Below are 20,081 nucleotides of genomic sequence, written 5' to 3'. Positions count from 1 at the left end.
GTCAGTGTGGCCACATTGCAGCACTTTCCCTACACATCTGTACAAAGACAGCTTTAACTCCCAGCGCGGTACAGCTGCAAGTGTAGCCAAACCCACAATGTGGACACAGCAGGATTTTCATTGTGGCCTGTAGCTACATATATCCTACATGCTGCCACCAGTGAGATGTAGTGCAGACATAGCCTTAGATTGAGTAGGACACATCTCTCTATTTACGGATGGGAGGTGAAGGAGATCAGATATAGAGGCCCAATTCATTGAGGAGAATTTGGCCTGAGGAAAAACTCATCACCATTTTCAGTGTAAGACTGTAGCACTATGGAAATTTTTTTCTTTCCTTTCCTCTTCTGTTTTAGATGTCATTTTTGCCTGACAACTTTTATTTAAATGATTAACAAAAAATTAACAGTGTGGCTCAGAGAGAGTGTTCACCAGAGGCCCTTTAAATCTCAAACTGTCTGATTGGTCTTCCTGCCTGTGTGACAGTTAGGGTGACCAGACATCCCGAAAAAATCGGGACTGTCCCGATTTTGAGGAGTTTGTCCCACATCCCGACCAGAGTACAGTTGGGATGACATTTGTCCCAATATTTTGTTTCCTGGTCTTCAGTGGCGAGTCTTTTAGTTGCAGACGGTCTTTGGTGGCGGGTGCTTCTGTCTTTGGTGGCAAGGTTTATTACCCCCCCGCCGAAATACCGCCGAAGACGGTCCGCGAATGAAAGGCTCTCTGCTGAATTGCCCCCAAACTCCAGGATGGGTGAGTGTTTAAAAAAAAAAAAAAGCGCCCCTCTGTGGCGGTCCCAATATTTTCCCCTTAGCATCTGGTCACCCTAGTGACAGTGTAAGAGCAGCCAGCTATTGAGGCGTAAGTTACACAAGATACTGAAACATTTATGACATTCTGATAGTGTTCAAGCTCTAAAACTGGTGGTATTACGGATAGGGGAAGCATAGTCAGGTGAGCTGTTGGAACTGCCATGCCAGAAGACAGGAAATAAACTGACTGGCACAGGAAGCAAATGAGGTTAACAAGGTTCTAACAGTAGATTTCTTTGACTCTTCTTGTCAAAGAAGGTTGTTTCCAGCCTGGAGTAACTGGAAGAAGAGAAGGAGTAAGCAATCAGTGTTCCCCCAGTGGAAAGAGAGGCAGAATGAATGCTTATTTTGATGTAGCTTTTTAGTGATTATTTTTATTATTATTTGCAGAAGAAAACAATACCAAAACAAATTACATGCTTGAGTAAAATATGCTGCCCGAGAGGAACAAATGGACCACTAATTTATATAGTATGTGGATGTAAATGTTTGTCAACAAAAAAAAAAGTGAATAAAAATATTCAATTCAAAAATAGAAATCGTCTTGAACCATAAAAATGAAATTTTGCACAACAGGGAACTTTGAATTTCAAATGAAATGTATTTGTATTAAAACCACTAAGAAATAAACATTAGAGAAATAGGATAAAATAAATAGGGTAAAATAAGCTGGGTGACTGGGCAACAAAATGGAAGATGAAATTCAAGGCTGATAAATGCAAAATAATGCACATTGGAAAACATAATCCCAACTATAGATATAAAATGATGGGGTCTAAATTAGCTACTAACACTCAAGAAAGAGACCTTGGAGTCACTGTGGATAGTGAAAACACTCTGAAAACATCCACTCAATGTGCGGCGGCAGTCAAAAAAGCTAACAACGTTGGGAATCATTAAGAAAGGGATAGATAATAAGACAGAAAATATCATATTGCCTCTATATAAATCCATGGTACACCCACATCTTGAATATTGAGTGCAGGTATGGTCGCCCCATCTCAAAAAAGATATATTGGAATTGGAAAAGGTTCAGAAAAGGGGGAAAAAATTATTAGGGGTATGGAACAGCTGCCGTATGAGGAGAAATTTATAAAACTGGGACTTTTCAGCCTGGAAAAGAGACGACTAAGGGAGGATATGATTGAGATCTATAAAATCATGACTGGTGTGGAGAAGTAAATAAGAAAGTGTTATTTACTCCTTCTCTTAACTCAGGAACTAGGGGTCACCTAATGAAATTAATAGGCAGCAGGTTTAAAACAAACAAAAGGAAGTATTTTTTCACACAACGTGGAACTCTTTGCCAGAGACTGTTGTGAAGACCAAGACTATAACAGGGTTCAAAAAAGAACTAGATAAGTTAATGGACGATAGATTCATCAATGGCTATTAGCTGGGATGGTGTCCCTAGCCTCTGTTTGCCAGAAGCTGGGAATGGGCGACAGGGGATGGATCACTTGATGATTACCTGTTCTATTCATTCCCTCTGGGGCACCTGGCATTGGCCACTGTTGGAAGACAGGATACTGGGCTAGATGGACCTTTGTTCTGACCCAGTAAGGCAACTCTTATGTTCTTATTTATAAACAGTTTAAAAAATATCAACTGCCATGCCTATAAATAAAGCTGCATATACATTTTTTTTCCTTCTCAGATTTCAGAATCATTCTTAGTATCTTCATTAGAATCATAGAATATCAGGGTTGGAAGGGACCTCAGGATGTCATCTAGTCCAACCCCCTGCTCAAAGCAGGACCAATCCCCAGACAGATTTTTACCCCAGTTCCCTAAATGGCCCCCTCAAAGATTAAACTCACAACTCAGGGTTTAGCAGGCCAATGCTCAAACCACTGAGCTATCTCTACCCCCCCCCCCCCCCCCCGGCCTGCCCCTTAGTCTGGATTGCTTTTGGTAGGCATCACAGAAACAACACACTGCAATATTCTTAGTCCATATTCATTCATGTAAACGACTGATATCAGTTCATGATTACGTTTTGCACATGGTTTTATACTAGGTCCCAATTTTGATTAATAGAAGTGTGCATCTCTGTCTCAATGATACAGCCTCACGATCCTTTCTGCATGCTATGGCTGTGCTCTGAGATGAATATGAAGATTTGTTCAAATGTTGGTGGATGGATGTTTCTCTCTAGATAGATTACATGATCTATTTTAACTCAGCTCCTCTAATTGCTTGTGTAATATAAGGCATGAAGTAGGGGCTAGTGCCAATCCCTTCTATATTTGCTCCCTTATACTTAACAGTGCAAAATTAAATTGGGGAGGGATATGAGTGGAAAATGGACATGTTTGAGGAAACATGGAATTAAGCAAATTCCTTAGCATACTTCTGTAGCACTTAGCTACATCCTCTCTTTTTTAGCCTTATTTCCACTATTAAGCAAGAATAATTTGGCAGCCCTTTGCATCACACATTGTTGCCAGATTGGGTCCAATGTGCTCCCTGTTCTACTCATCATTTTATCTTGCACTTATATATACACAAAACTTCACATCTCTACTGTGCAAGACCAAGCTCTTTCTCTCTCTCTAAACAGACATTTAATGACTTTTATTCCCTGTGTGATCAACTGCACAATTCAATTTTGTGAATCTTTTCAAAGGAGAACAAAATAAATTAGTTTTTTTGTGCCGTCTTATTAACCTTCATTTGTAGTGTTTATGTTTACTAGTTCTAAAGGCATCTCTCTGGAGCCCTCATTACTATTGAGAGGTGTCCTTCAAAGACCACATTATACTTTATTTCATCCTTCTCTATAGTACTACTGTTGTTCAAATAAAAAAAGTCTCCATTACATATTAGAAAACAGATACTAAAAGTTAAAATTTATAGCAGTCTTAATACTAGGAAAGGGTTATATACAAACAGGAAAAAAACAGAAAAAGAAGATAGGATACAGACCTGAAAAAAAACCCATAAATTCCTAAGAAAACCCAACATTTACAGGCATGTTAACACACAAACACACTAAAAGGAGATATACCAATCTCCTAGAACTGGAAGGGACCTTGAAAGGTCATTGAGTCCAGCCCCCTGCCTTCACTAGCATGACCAATTTTTGCCCCAGATCCCTAAGTGGCCTCCTCAAGGATTGAACTCACAACCCTGGGTTTAGCAGGCCAATGCTCAAACCACTGAGCTATCCCTCCCCCCACTAAGTGTGTAAGTTAAGGCTGTCCTATCTTCAAAGAAACTACCAAACTCAGCGAATTGATAGGTAAGATCCCATGGGAAACACATTTAAGGGAAAAAAGTTCAGGAGAGTTGGCAGCTTTTTAGAGAGACATCATTAAAGGCACAAGAGCAAACTATACCAATGCATAGAAAAGATAGGAAGCATGGTAAGAGACCATCCTGGCTTACTCAGGCAATCTTCAATGACCTGAAACTCAAAATAGAGTCATACAAAAAGTGGAAACTAGGTCAAATTAAGAAGGATGAATATAAATGAACAACACAAGCAGGTAGGGGCAAAATTAGAAAGGCCAAGGCACACAAGATTAAGCTAGCTAGAGACATGAAGGGTAACAAGAAAACATTTTAAAAATACTTTAGAAGCAAAAGGAAGTCCAAAGACAGGATACGACCACTATTCAATAAGGGAAAGAAAATAGCAGAAAACAGAAACAGGGTCTCAGGACATTCTCATAAGCAAACTAGGGTCATGTGGTCTAGATGAAATTACTATAAGATGGGTGCACAACCGGTTGAAAGACCGCACTCAAAGAGTAGTTAGCAATGGTTTGTTGTCAAATTGGGAGGGCATATCTAGTGGGACCACACAGGGTTTAGTCCTGGGTCCAGTACTATTCAATATTTTCATTAATTACTGCAATAATGGAGAGTATGCTTATAAAATTTGCAGATGACACCAAACTGGGAGGGCTGCAAGCACTTTGGAAGATAGGTTTAAAATTCAAAATGAGCTTGACAAATTAGAGAATTCATCTGAATTGAACAAGATGGAATTCAATAAAGTAAAATGTGAAGTACTTCATTTAAGAAGGAAAAATCAAATGCACAACTACAAAATGGAAATAACTGTCTAGGTGCTAGTACTGCTGAAAAGGATCTGGCTCTTGAAGTGGATGACAAACTGAATATGCATCGTCAATGTGATGCAGTTGCAAAAAAGGCTAATACAATTCTGGGGTGTATTAACAGGAGTATTGTATGTAAGACACAGGAAGTAATTGTCCCACTCTACTCAGCATTGGTGAGCCCCTGCTGGACTACTACGTCCAATTCTGGACACCACAATTTAGGAAAGATGTGGACAAATTGGAAAGAGTCCAGAGGAGAGCAACAAAAATGTTAAAAGGTTTAGAAAACCTGACCTATGGGGAAAGGTTAAAATAACTGGGCATGTTTAGTCTTGAGAAAAGAAGATTGAGGGGGGACCTGATATCAACCTTCAAATATGTTAAGGGTTGTTATAAAGAGGACAGTGATCAGTTGGTCTCCATGTCCACTGAAGGTAGGACAAGAAGTAATGGGCTTAATCTGCAGCAAGGGAGATTTAGGTTAGATATTAGGAAAATCTAACTATAAGGGTCGTTAAACTCTATAATAGGCTTCCAAGGGAGGTCGTAGAGTCCCCATCATTGGAAGCTTTAAAAACAATTTGGACAAACACCAGTCAGGGATGGTCTAGCTTTACTTAGTCCTGCCACAGTGCAGGGGGCTGGACTTGATGACTTCTCAAGGTCCCTTCCAGCCCAACATTTATTTGATTCTATGAAAAGGCAGCCATGGCCAAAGTGTTAAATGCTTTTTTTGTTTCAGCTTTCACCAAAAAGGTTAGCAGTGATCAGATGACTAACATAGAGAACATCAGTATAAATGGGGTAAGATCTGAGGCTAAAATAGGGAAAGAACAAGTTGAGAATTACTTAGACAAATTAAATGTCTTCAAGACAGCAGGGCCTGATGAAATACATCCTAGAATACTTAAGGAACTGGCTGAAAAGATGTCTGAGTGATTAGCAATTATCTCAGAGAACTGGAGGATGGGAGAGATCCCAGAGGACTGGAAAAAGGCAAATATAGTACCTATGTACAAAAAAGGGAATAAGCACAACCCAGGAAATTATAGACCAGTCAGCTGAACTTTGATACCCAGAAAGATAATGAAGCAAATAAAAACATTGATTTGTAAGAAAGATAAGGTGATAAGTAATAATCAACATGGATTTTTCAAGAACAAAGCATGTCAAACCAACCTAATATCCTTTGACAGGGTAAGAAGTCTTGTGAATAAGGGAGAAGCAATAGCTGTGATATATCTGAATGTTAGAAAGGCTTTTGACACAGTCAAAAACTGTTGTAAACTCCTCAAATGTAGTTAAAGGTCTAGATAGGGCCAACTCGTATCCAAATTTCACAAAAAACTATTTCATTTGTAAATATTAAAAACACAGGATTTTTATATTATTACATATCTCTTGGTACATGTACTGGGATATACTGGCCCTTTAAGAATAGATGGGGCCAGACGACCCCATTTCCAGGAAGCTGAAACAAAGACCCAGGAAACGGCTTTGAAGAGAGGAAGCAGTCCTGAGGAATTAGTAGATGGATTGGGTGGCAGAGGACAGGACACCATACCTTTAGGAGACTAGGACCAGGAGCACTGTACTGTAGGGTGAGGAAAGGCTCTCTTCTCTTCCAGCCAATTTAGAAGCGCTCTCTAGAGGAGGGCAGCATATAGATAGCCTTCTCACTCAGAATAAGGGAGAAGATAGTAGAAGGAAGCTAGAGCCTGAAGGCTGAGCTCCAGAAAGAAATGGCTATGAGTGGTAACCCTGTGAAGAACAGATGCTGGCAAGAAGAGCTCTGTATGGGTGGCATAAGAGCCAGAAATAGCTGTGAACTCCTGGGTTGCATTGCTGAACTTTATTTTTGAGACATTAAGTACTATGTGGAACTGTTTGTGGTCATTAAACCAGCCACAAGTGACGAATGGTTCTACACATAAGAAGGGCTGTGTAAAGCTCATAAAGGGCCCAGGAGTGAGAAAGCTGAGGAAGGGCACTCTAGGGGGAGCTCTGGCCAGGAGATGGCACTCAGTAAGTGGAAGACCTGTTACACTGTGATTTCAAATTAGGAACAGCTCTCCCAATTGATTAATCTCAGTTCTTACCCACAACAAATAGTCACTTTGACAGTTAAAAGAGATAAATTCCTGACTATTAATGAAAGTAGCTAAGGGAAAGAGCCTGACCAACAGGAGTTTAGAAAATTTATTCAAAGCTGTTAAGGTAATCTGGATGAATAGGTGATTTTCTTTATTATTATTTCTGGTTACCTAAATTTCATCTTAAACCAACAATTACTATGAATAGCTATGAACATCTGGGGTTCCAGTCTTGTTCAAGTTTTACCTAGTGTTTGGACTGTCTATTACAGGGGTTCTCAAACTAGGAGTCAGGACCCCTCAGGAGGTCGTGAGGTTATTACATGAGGGGTCATGAGCTGTCAGCCTCCACTCCAAACCCCACTTTGCATCCAGCATTTATAATGGTGTTAAATATATTTAAAAGTGTTTTTAATTTATGAGGGGGTCGCACTCAGAGGCTTGCTATGTGAAAGGGGTCACCGGTACAAAAGTTTGAGAATCACTGGTCTATTGTTAACCCAGTTGATCACATCTTTTAATTGTGACGCATGATAATAAGACAAATTAGGGAAAGCTAGTCCACCCCACTTTGTAGGCTTATCCAGAACTTTAGAACTCACCCTTTGCTTTTATGTATTACGTGAACTTTAACAGCCATTCGGCCATGTTTTTAATGTCATGATAAAGACCCAGTTGCAGAATCTTATCACTGATGAAGATGTACAACTCAGAAAACGTGCAGACTGACTTTTAGAGCCCAGGCTGAACTTGCAGGGCTGGCAGTTAGGGGGAAAAAGTGTGTGAAAATGGCAGAAATTTAATATGAAGTTATTGATGGACAAACGTGGAACTCCCACAATGCCAGTTTTACAGGTTACTTTTCAGAGAAGAACTGCTCTTCAAGTGCTTTTCGTAGTGAATTGAAATGTTATCTGATTTCAACAACTTTAACTCTTCTGGGAAAATATATTCACAATAACTTTAGGGCAATGAACTTTGTCTTCTTGTCCATCACTAGCCCACTGTTGACACTATATAAAATAATAACAAAAAAGAATTTTCAGAAATCAAACCAGTGATTTTGGATTTCTTTTATCACTTATTTTCTATATTAAAATTTAAGATAAGGCATGTTTATCTAGAATGCAAAGAAATAGCTAAGTAATAATGGAATTTCACATTTTAAATTACAATTTTTTAAACCTTTGCTTATTCTTGTTTTTTCTTTGCAAACCAGAAGGTGCTAAATTGGATTGCTAAGAATTCTAGTGGGAATGTCTGAGAAATACATTAGAAAAGGTCTTGTGCATAAATATTTTGCTGGAAGACACATTTTATATTTCAGAGTTTAAATATGGTGTCCTACTAAAAAGAACTGTTACAATAGTTGTGCTGTTTCAGTAAAACTTGAACATTCTTGATGGCACTTGTTTCTAATGCGATAACTTTTAAAGACTGAGTCCAATCAATTCCATGATTTCAGAGAATATTGTAAGCATCAATGAGAAGAACCCTATTGATTTTGGTGACAATTGAAAAGGAACAATGGAAAAGTCTGATATCTATACTTAGTGCTGCAGGCAGCGCATTCTGACATCAGAGGTAACTCAGACAAGTTATCACTCCCTCTCCCTCTAGTTTATTTGCATACTTAAGTATCATTGGTTGAAATGAGTCAGTAAATTAAACAGCAGGTTGGGGCTGAAGTAGTTTGACAGATTTGGGAGGGCACAGGAATTTCAGACTAGAATAGTGGGGGCTGCTTCAGATCAAGAGCTATATTGGCTGAATAGGAGTGAGGCTGGAGATTTGCATTTTGGCTCCACCCACTCTGTGCCTGGCTCAGACAAGATCATTTATCTTTGCTCAGTCAAAACTGTTTTAGATCATCTAAACAATACCAATGTGGTGCACTGGCAAGGGGAGAGATGACCAAGGCAAGAAGTAGGGTTAAGGTTTAAGGTTAGGGTTACTGGAGGAAGTGAATAATGACAGCACTATGCTGTAAAACTGGTACAGGTATAGCGATAGAAACTGCATTCCTGCCTCTTCCGCCAGCTCAGCCATAAGCACCAAAATAGGTGACTTTCTAGTATCTATGAAAGCTCAGAATTTAGGATCTACTGTCAATTACCCCTTCAGTTAAGGCACAGTGCTACTCCAGCTGAAATATGTCAGAATTTAACCTATGCTTCAGAAACATCAACTAATACTTTCGAGCTATCCAGATATGACTCTGTCTTTGATCTTCCTTTAAGGAGGATGATAGAGAAGTTGCTGGCTGAACAACACCCCTTGTATCAGGATAGCATGGGATATTTTCAGGGGTGAAAGTAGGCCGGTACTGGTAAGAAGTGGCCACCGGTATCGGAACATACGCAGCCGACATTAAAGCGCTACCGTGGCAGCACTTTAAGGACACTCCTTAAAGCGCTGCCGTGGCAAAAGACCAGAGGTGAAAGTAAGGCAGTAAGGAGTACCGGTAAAAAAAGGAGCAGTAGTGTACCGATAAATAAGTGGAGCATTCAGTACTGGCTTACTTTCACCTCTTTTGGCTGCATAACAAAGAGTTCAAACTCAATAAACTCCAAGCTAATAAAAGCTTGGAAAGGGAAAACTCATTGTCACATTTGTTTGTTGTTTCTCTCCCTCTCCTCCAGCCAGGCTGCCCAACGTGGCTAGGATCCGCGTCCCCTCGACCCTCCCACTCAGCAGGAGCTGCACGGGCTCCCCTCTAGCTTGTAGCAAGGGGACTGGCTGAGGGAGAAGCCTCCCCAGGTAGCCTGACCCCCCAGCCCTGCCCCTTCCACCCGAGACCCCGCCCCTTCTGGGGGCAGGAGTTGGCCCCCGTACCGGTAAGTGCTTAATGTTACTTTCACCCCAGGATATTTTTGACATCATGACTTTTTTTAATTTGGTTCATGTCCTGACATTTTAGATTTAGATATAAAGAAGAAACTATTCTAGGCTCTTGATGATTTGATAACTTTTAAAAATAAAAATGAGAACTGTTCAGAAACTTTTTGACACAGCTTTTTTTTGGGGGGGGGGGTGGAAAATGCCAATATGTCAGAACTGTAACTTTTAGCAGAAAGTATCTGTTTTGATTAAAGTTTCATTAGTAAGATCAGGATGAGCACAACTAGAGAGAAAACAAGAGACTGAGATCCAACTCAGAATAGCTAATATCCTAATGTTTACAGCACCCACCTAAGATGTGTGAAACCAAAGTTCAAGTCCCTGCACCAAATCAGGCAGAATAAGGACTTGAACATGGATCTCCCACTTCTAAGGTAAGGGTTCTTACCACTGGGCTATTAGTTCTTTTTCTTATTAGTTCATGAAAAATTTCTGATGGTCTCAGTTTTATTCCAGTGGGGAAAAATTAATTTCAAAACTTTGAATTCTTTCATGAAATAGAATTCCTGCCCATCCAAAACCAAAATGATGCTCAGTAACATATCCTAACCCACATACATGGGCATGGGCTGTCTTATTTTATGTTGTACAGTACAATAGTGCCCCCAATCTTTATAAACAGATTAATAATTTAAAAAAATACTCTAACCTCCCCATGAAACTCAGTTGAGCCCAAAATCTACACATACATATGACATTTGTAGTATGCCCTGAAGGTAAACCAATAAGGACTATTTCAAATCAATTTTGAGGGACCTTCATGGACAAAACTACACAAAAGCAGCTTCCGGGAGAGATCCAGCTTGAACACGTCTGCTAATTATAACTGCAGTTGTATTACCCAGGAAAAAAAGGGAGTCTCAAGTAAGCAGATGCAAAGCAAGTAAGATAATGTTATCTTGTCTGAGTGAAGAATGTCAAATGGTTGTCCACCATGCAGATAATATTTTTGTTGCCATTTTCATGACGTTATTGACCCACCTGTGGATTGCTTTAGGATGAATCTATGTATTTCCTTCAGTTAAGTTTCAATCAGTGTTTATAATAATTAAATATAAGACACAAAGGCCTCCCTCAAAGTTCAGGTTTAATCAGCAGGACATATACACAGTCCATTTGCTTGCCTCCCTTCTTTCCCCAGTTCCCTGTCAACCTCCCAGTCCTGACTTTTTTGAGAGACGGGGGTGGCGCGGGGTGTAAGTGTCTAGGGACAATTCTACCCCACAGCAGACTTAAATAAATAAATAAATAAATAAAAGAAGGGTTCCTGGCCTCTTAGCCTGGGTTTCCAGGAAGATGTTTATTCCCTCATAGATGAAAAGGTGGTGAGGTGGAAGGAAAGCTGACAGGAAAGGCATTGCTGTTTCCTATCCTGCCTCCTCATTAATGCAGGGTATGGTAGGTGCCTTTCAACTCCCATCTACTATGCTGAATCCTGGGCAGGCTTCCCCCTCCCCCATAATGCATGCAGTTTGGCTGCCGACACCACCTCTCTTGGCCGCCATGAGGGAATCCTGTATTTCTACTGGTGACAACGTAAGTTTTGTCTGACTCAGGAGCCCTGAATAGGACATTTAAAAAAGAGTCATGTTTATTTTGGCTCTGTGCAAAGAAAGGATGTATAATATCTGAGAAAATGAGATACAAATTTGCTGTCTGCTCAGTGTAAAGGACACTTTAATACAGCTTCAGGAAAAGGGCTGTCAGTTTCACCTTTTTATTTAACTATCTCCCTCTCCTTCAGAGAAACAGTATTTCTCCAGGAAAAAAACAGAATACATTTTGCAAGGACACATCACTACACTATAAAAACAAACACTAAGCAACACAAGCATGAGATGTCATTTAAGAATGATGTAAATACTATAGAAATGTGGGAAGATAATAGTTTGCTAGACAAATGAAATGCTGTAATCAGTTTTAATTTAAAAAACCCTAATCTAAAACACTATCATTCACTAAAAAGAAGTTATTTATATCACCATAAATGTAAATATACAGAAGTTTCTGCTTACTCAAACATAGCACACGTGATGTATTACTTTATTTTCTAATAAAATTCAAAGATGCATTAGTTTTATTAGAAAATAGCAATTCTCTTTAAAAATCGCCATATCATATACATACTTAATGAACCAAATATAGATTCACTGGTTTATCTTTAGCCTAATTGCCACAAAGTGAATATTCTGTTTAATTTGTATATATCCAGGATGTCTGAAAATTGTTTTCATTTATCAACACAGAAAAAAAATCCTTGTATATTTGAATTTATATCTGAAATAAAACTAAGTGCAGCAAACTCTTAGTAAATAGCATCTAGGATAACTGCATAGGGGACATCATCTCCCTGTGTCTGTGCATGGAGGGATATCTGTGTTCATGGATAAGCTCATGACAGTCCATCTTTAACCTCCATCTTTTTCCTCCTGTAGCCAGTATTGCCAACACCAGGACTTCAAAATTAATAAGAGCACTCTGTGAGCAGGTGTGCTGGTGCAACAGCACCCCGTTTGGTCAGATGGAGTGTTGCACTGAGTTTGCAACACTGACTGACCACCCCAATTTGGTGGGGTGGTCAGTCAGCTCCTCTTGCCTGAGTCTCTATGGCAGTTCCATTCTGGGCTATGAAGGGTGCTAGTTTCAGTCCCGCTGGGGTGTGTGGATTTTCCTTTTATACTTGGCAAAGTCAGCTGGTCCTGGTAGTCAAAGGATCTGGAAACCCCTTTGGTTTTTAAGTCTCTGAGTGGTCTGTAGGGTAACTCAAATTTCTGTAGGCTTCTCCAGCCTGTAGATCTGATTGTGCCTTCTCTCGGTAATGTCTCTGGGCAGCTACTCAGCAGCTTGCTGGCATGAGTTTCCTTCTCCAGCCTGCTTGCTCCTCTGGCAGCCACCCTATACCTCTGCTTCTCAGCTCTTTTATTCTCCGAGCTGTTGTGAGGTTACCAATCAGTACTGGCTGGTAGTTCCTCCCCTTAACCATTTGTTTGCCAGGCCAGCATGGGGCCTGTACACCCCATCTCTCACACACACACACACACACACACACACACACACACACACACACACACACACACACACACACACACACACACACACACACACACACAATCACAAGAATAGCTTAAAATCATTACATTTATTTTTGCATGTCTTCTCATTACTTTCATCTTTAGGAAAAAGATGCCAGCTCCTGAAGTGCGCGTGAGGTCAATTTTCAACCTTAACCCCACTCTCTATCGCTCTCTCACACACACAGGCCTCTTGATTCACTGTTCAAAGAGGACTCCACTTATCCTCTCAATTCATAGTATGTGGGACGCATCTGTTCTCTCCCTCCTATCTATACTGGATATGCAGCTGCCCCACTTAGATTCTCGGTCTATGATCCTTCACAGTCTCCTGTTCACATTTACATTCACATTTTGACTCCTCCTCCTCATCTGCTCACACATCCACATCATTCCTAAATTCTGCCACTTCTTTCTCAACAGCTCCAGAATCTGTTCTTTTCTGTTTCCCAACACCGCAAAATCTCTTATTCACATTGTCTTTTCATCCTGTCTGAATTACTGCAACTTCCCAGGCTCTGGCCTCCCAAACACACACATTGCCTTCCTTTAGTCTATACAAAATGCTGCCGCTAAACTCATCTTCCTTGTCAATCAAGTTAATCATGTAACTCCCCTTTTTAAATTCCTCCATTGGCATCCCATATGCAGGGGCGGCTCTACCTTTTTGGCCGCCCCAAGCAATCATGCGCGGGAGGCGCCCCGGAGCCGCAGGAGCAGCGGACCTCCCGCGGGCATGACTGCAGAGGGACCGCTGGTCCCGCGTGGCTCGGCTGGACCTCCCGCGGCTGCGGACGGTTCGCGGTTCCGGCAGCTCCGCTTGAGCTGCCGCAGTCATGCCTGCAGGAGGTCCAGCCGAGCCGCGGGACGAGCGCCCCCTCCACAGTCATGCCTGCGGCAGGTCCAGTCGTCCCGGGGCTCCAGTGGACCTCCCGCAGGCATGACTGCGGCAGGTCCGCCGGCCCAGCCTGCCGCCCCCCCCCCACCACTGCAGGGGACGGGCCGCTCCTCGGCTCGCAGCGGCAGGATGAGCTGGGGCCCCAGCCTTTTGCCGCCCCCTAGATTTTGCCGCCCTAGGCACCAGCTTGTTTTGCTGGTGCCTAGAGCCGCCCCTGCCCATATGATAGCATATCAAATTTAAGCTTCTTGCTATCACCTTCAAAGTTCTACATAACTCCTTCATTGGTTATCCTCCCTTGTCAAGGTTTGTATTGCCTATGTCCGCTGGGCTCTGCCACATCTCCCACCTATGTCTGGTTATTTGTCACATTTCACAGAATCACCTCTGTACCTTCTTTCATGCAACCCCCTATGCATGATATGACCTCCCTGAGCTCATTTGCAAAGTCATTTTTATGTCGGATGGATTGCAATATGAAAATACACATTCTGGAGATCAAGAGCAGTGTACCAGTCTTTCAGGTGTAGGGTCGGGATGATTATTGCTAAATTCCATTCTGAACTTGCCCCTTTTGATGTAAATGGTCAGTGCCCTGAGATCTAGGATAGGCTAAAGTCCTCTCTTTTTCTTGGGGATAAGGAAATACCTCAAGTAAATTCCTTTCCTTTTCTGGTGGTGTGGTTCCTCCACTATTTTTGCACTGGGAGCTAGAAGTGATTGTACTCCCTGTTCGAATCTGCTGTTGTGAAAGGTGCTCCTGAACTGGGGGGTGGGGGAGGAGTGAAGACAGAGGGTGGAATAGGGAGTGATATTGCATTGTATAACCCACTACACAAACTCTTGTATCTTTGGTCTATTATTGTAATCCAGAAGTCGTGTAAGTGAGACAGTCCATCCTCAATGGGAGGAGATAGGTTAGAAATATCTGAAGTAACTGGTAAACTGCTTCCAGGCACTGAGTCAATTTTGTTGCCTGGAAGATGAGGGAGGCAGGGGCAATGATATGTCAGTTAATGATGGGCTTCTTCCAGAGAATTTTTGCAGCTCCCTGAGGAATTGTGTGAACCTGAACTGATGACACACAGGCTGCTTTTGGTACATTTGAAGTGTTTGCATTTTGGGGCTGGTGTGTATACTGAATGAGCATTGCCCTAGAAGATCATGGAATAAATTACAACTCTCAAAGGGCAAGTCCTCAATAGTCATTTGTAATTCTCTAGGGATATCACAGAAGGAGAACCAAGAATATCTGTGCATTAGTATAGCTGTTGCCATCGATTTAGATGCCATATCAGCTGCTTACAGCGCAATCTGCAATTATGTTTTCACTACCAGCTGCCCTTTAAGATGGATGGAAACTCCTCTTTAGAGTTTATAAATAATTTTTTGCTTTGTATTACAGTATATGAAATCATACCTGGCTAATACCGCTCAGTAATTAGAAATCCCCAACTGCAGCCTAGAAATGGAATAACATTTTCTGCCAAAAAAGTCTAATCTTTTAGGTTCCTTATGCTTAGAGTAGATCCTAGCTGAGTCTGGCAAGATCTCATTTGCAGTTGTAGCTACAAGAGATACCAGTACTGAGTAAGTATAAGATTACACAGACCCAGAGGATAGTACCCAGTAATGTCTGTCTGCACATTTCAAAGTGCGACCCAGTGAAGCTGGTATCTGCCACAATATTTTAGCAAAATCTAAAAGAGAGCTAGACATCCTAGTACCAAGTGTGCAAGATGTCCAATAATCTATGTGGCCTGTCCTGAACTTCATCCATGGGGATCCTGAGTGTCAAGGCGACTGTCCTCATTAACTCCTGAAAAACCTTGTAATCATCAGGAGTAGATGTTGAAATTTCTGGAACCATTGCTTCATCTTGGGATGAAAACATTGCGCAGAGATGGAAAGTTCTGTCTCCTGCAAGTTTCGTCTAGAGGAGAAACCTCCTGAGATGGTTCTGGCTGTTGTGGGGGATATAACTCCATTTTCAGTTGTTCAGGAAACAGAGATCTGAGTCTTGTACAGGTAGTTGAGACAGGTCTTCAATGCTGAGGTTATCCCCAAGGCATCCAGAAATCCCAGGTAAACTGGAATGTATAAGATGCTAAAGGCCAAGGAAGTGGATACCAGTGGTCAGGGTGCCTTTATGAGCTCCTTCCATAATAATAATGGGAGCCTCTCTTAGATGCTTTCCAGAAAGCCCAGACAACTAGGATCTTGTAGAAGGCTCTCCACTGTCCCACAAAGCTTATGAGGTAAATGAATACCTCCTCAGTGAATGGCAGTGCTGTTCCCACTGGTGTAGTGGGAATTTGCATGGGATATACTTTAGTTAATACCAGTGCAGTAGATGGTACTAGACCTAGAACTAAAGGTGGTGCCAACAGGAATAGTTTTGTGGAAGCAAGAAGCAGAGAGTCTGGTACTGATGAAATGATAAGTTATTTGGTAGCAAGATATGGTCTTGGTGCCAAAACAGTTTAAGATGGAAGCAATACAAAGGGAACAGGCATGAGAGCAGGTGGTGACACAATATACGATCTTGGCAGCATCAAAATACACCAGTCATCAGTACTAATGTTGCCAGTACCAGGGTAGTCAGTGCAGGAGGCTTGGTCATGAGATCCCAAAATGGCCGATATGGTACTGAGTAAAATATGAGATAAGTCCAAGTCCCAGTCAGCCCAAGCAGGACCAGGATGGGTGCTCAAGACCCCCGCCCCCTTTTTTTTTTTTTTTTTAAGTTTAGAGGCACTATTTACATCAAAAAGCCTCGAAGTTTTCTGAGGCCTAGATACCACACTTGGAGAGCGTGATCTGTGCCTCTTCTCCTTCCTGTTACCTCTGTCTCCTGATAACTTTCTCAAGGCAGAAGACTTGATGGCTATTTCAATGGTCTAAGAAGATAAAGCTGCAGGAGCCGTCCTGGAAGACCATTCATCCTTTTTAGTTTCCAAAGCTGAAAGGCCAGAGTCCAAATGTGGACATATCGACTGTTCAAAGAAATGCTGTGAGATGAGATTCTCTAGCTCTGAGGTATCCTCAAGAATGCTCTCCAAATGTCACACCAGTCAAGGAGAAACATCCTGTCTGAACTTCATTCAGCAGCATGACTGCTTCTCAAGACAGGCGATGTTTGAATCACATGGATTTATGGTCAGTCATGGTGCACAGACTGCTAGCAAGTACCTCCCATAAAGAAAAAAATGAAAATAAGCTCCCAAGTGGAATTCTAAACAGAAACAATCAAAAAACCTAAACCAAACCTCTTATCGCTAACTAAAAACTACATGAGTAGGGGCATGAATAGAATGTCTTGTGTGTTTGTACTCTAGTGGAGTGGCAGGAAGCAGGGGAGCTGGTGTCAGTACTGATCTCTTTGAGGTGATGGGGCCCTTATGCATGGTTGGTTCAGTGCCATATATTACCATAAGTACCGGATGACGCTGAACACCAAGAGACTTTTCAGAGCAAGGAGCACTAAAAGTCTTTTTAGTCAGTGCAGGAAGCTCAGTACAGGAGGGTCTTGGAGCCTCAACTATATCCATACCAGGATACAATGTCTCCTTGCTTACAGATTTCTGAGGCGATTAATCCCTTTTCTTCAAAGCCTCTCTATCAGGAGGCTTATGTCTCATCTTTTTTCAGGACTCTGAGCTACTCTCTGGAGATGCCCCATGTTTCTTGCCCCCTACAGTGGAGCGATGGAAGTTGAAGGCGTGCTCTAGACTAGTCAAAGCTGCTGAACAGACAGGGCAGTCAGGCCCCAAGTTGGAGGAGCTCTCATAGAATGCTCCATGAGGAGCAGCTTAAGTCTGTCCTCCTTCAGTTTCCTGGATTTGCTTCCAAATCCAATGCAGATCTTGCACATTGATGGGATATTTATCTCCCCCAGATATTGGAGACAACTTGAATGAATGTTGTTGGGGGGTAAATACCTTCTATGGGTCAGGCAGCATTTAAGACCAAGGGTTTGGGGCATAATCATCAAGAAAAAAAAACACACCTCAAACAAAGGAAAAAGCTCTAAGTGAGGTGGGAAGCCTGACCTCAAAAAAAATGAGGGGACCTTATTTAAAAAAAAACAACAAAAAAACACACACACAAAAGTGTGCAGGTAAGTTCAAAAGTAAAATATTTTTTATTAAAAGATTTAGGCACGGACAGCTGGCTAAGACTAGGGGTACACTAATCCATGGACACTCCAGAGTTCCCTTTCAGGCAATGGGCAGCTGAGAAAGCAGGTCTGCCCTGCCCTCAGATCAGAGCAAGGGGGTGTACAGAGCACAGGTAGCACAGACCATGCAGATACCGCTACCAAAAATCTCTCACCTGAGGTGCACATGCACACCTAAAGTGAAGCACCCATAGGAATAATTACGAAAAGAAGAACCAAGGTTGATAGTGGCCTGCAAAATATACAAACTCGCGTATTGCTACATAGCTGCAAAAAATAGACCAATGTGATTTTCAGATGCCTGCATACACTAAGGCATCACATCGGAGCAGGCAGATAAGAGTCCATTGCAACCACACCTACATTATCGTGTTGTGTTCCGGACACCACATTAATAGAAAAAAAATTGGAATAAGTATGAAAAAGCTACACAATTGATGATAGAGCTAGAGGGATTAATTTATGAGGAAAAATTAAAAGAACCAAATATTTACTATACATTGGCTAAGCAATAGCTAAGAGCAAGAAGGAGACAGAAAAACATAACTATCCACAAATAATGAAAGATCTAAACACTAAGGCCCCAACTCAGGAAAACCACTTTGAGACATTCTTAACTTTAAACACATGCTTAAGACCATCCCTATTTAACAAAGCATGTAAGTACACACTGACATCCTATTGACTTCAATGGGACTTAAGTATGTTCTTAAGTGCTTTGCTGAATAGAGGTGATTTTAAGCATGTGCCTAAAGTTAACTATGTGCTTAAGTAGTTTTGCTGAATTAATATCCTAGAAAGGAACAGAATTATTCCATGTTCTACATAGAAATATAAGCAGAAGTAATGGGATAAAATTAAGAGAGAGAAAGGTATGTCTGACTATCAAGAAAAATTGATCAACAATGAAAAGTATGTGGCAAGTCACCTGGGATTTTAAAACTAAATTTGACAAAATACTAGAACCTGTTTACTCCTGGGAACAAGATTGCATTGGCAAGAAAACAGATCTAAAAGGTTCTTTCCATTTCTAATGTCTATGGCTCTATAATTATTTAAAGACAGTTCTCAGTGCAAGATAACATCAATGTCATCCACACTCTCCAAAACACTCATGACAAAACTCTGATTTATTTACATGTATGAGAAAAAAAACCTTGGACACTATTTTCAATATAGGGCACAACTCTTGCACCGAATTACCTATTCCCCAAAATCAGTTTAATTTACACTGTAGATCTTGCACAGGTTCAGCTGCTGAAATGAATTCTAGGGTGGGGCTTTCAAATCAAGGGTGTCATCAGAGTTTAGCATACAACTTCCTAACAAGAAAAACACTGCTAAATTGCTTATGTTCCTTGCCCAGTACTCTTCATAGGGGCTGTGAAAGAATCTTCAGGAAGGCTAGAATAGAGGTGAAAAGTAATACTTGTTTTGCAATTATTTTATACTGATTAAAGGGGGAAAAACAAAAAAGGAAAAGATCTGGCCATTAATATTAGGAATATTTTCCTTATTAACCTTTAACATAAATTAATTTGAATATTTAATAATTTAAATTATGATTTTACATGATTATATTATTGATTATTACTACTTTATATACCTCTGATAAATGTCTTGATGATCTTATTCAAGGAATAAATCCTAGAAGCAATGTGTCTTTTTATGTAGCTCTTTTGATTTTAGCAAAATAAAATGGATAAAAACAGGCAGAAGAGTTCATTTAGCAGACCTATACTAAATCAGTCCTTCATTATATTTGAGGAAAGGCACAGCTGTGACTTGACTTTTCATGTTTTTCCAAGACTAACAGCCACCTACCTGTTGCTGTACTGGTACTTGCTGTACTACCTGCGTGGGCACTGCTGCTTGGCCAGCCACAGATGTCTGTAAAGTCACTGTTGAACCTGTGTCCGACACAGTCTCTGATGTCTGCATCGTGGTCTCTGAATAAAATTAAAATGTAAAATCAAGTTTACCACATGAATTTTTTTGCTTGTTGTCACTTATACTTATGTTAATCTTAAAAGAGTAACATTTGCCCAAATTC

At 41.0% G+C, this 20,081-nt stretch overlaps 1 protein-coding gene and 1 long non-coding RNA gene across 3 annotated transcripts in view; one reads left to right on the top strand and one right to left on the bottom strand.

The window, feature by feature from the left end:
* The window catches only part of RFX3 (regulatory factor X3), a 162,766-nt gene that overhangs the window by 89,803 nt on the left and 52,882 nt on the right, over positions 1 to 20,081 (bottom strand). Inside the window, exon 3 of the mRNA XM_039544162.1 lies at positions 19,853 to 19,977. Within this exon, the coding sequence (XP_039400096.1) occupies positions 19,853 to 19,977 (125 nt within the window). The remainder of the gene's footprint in view (positions 1 to 19,852; positions 19,978 to 20,081) is intronic.
* LOC120407878 overlaps positions 1 to 20,081 on the top strand; it is a 70,293-nt gene that overhangs the window by 5,700 nt on the left and 44,512 nt on the right. The window contains exons 2-3 of one of the 2 annotated variants that reach the window (XR_005600297.1): positions 8,444 to 8,562; positions 9,621 to 9,815. This is a non-coding gene — a long non-coding RNA (uncharacterized LOC120407878). The remainder of the gene's footprint in view (positions 1 to 8,443; positions 8,563 to 9,620; positions 9,816 to 20,081) is intronic. The other variant, XR_005600296.1, reaches the window with a different exon arrangement.

The sequence above is a fragment of the Mauremys reevesii genome, linkage group 6 (genome assembly GCF_016161935.1).
Source record: "Mauremys reevesii isolate NIE-2019 linkage group 6, ASM1616193v1, whole genome shotgun sequence".
Taxonomy (NCBI): Eukaryota; Metazoa; Chordata; order Testudines; family Geoemydidae; genus Mauremys; species Mauremys reevesii.
Note: the sequence above shows the minus strand (reverse complement) of the source record. Positions and strands in the feature narration are given on the sequence as shown.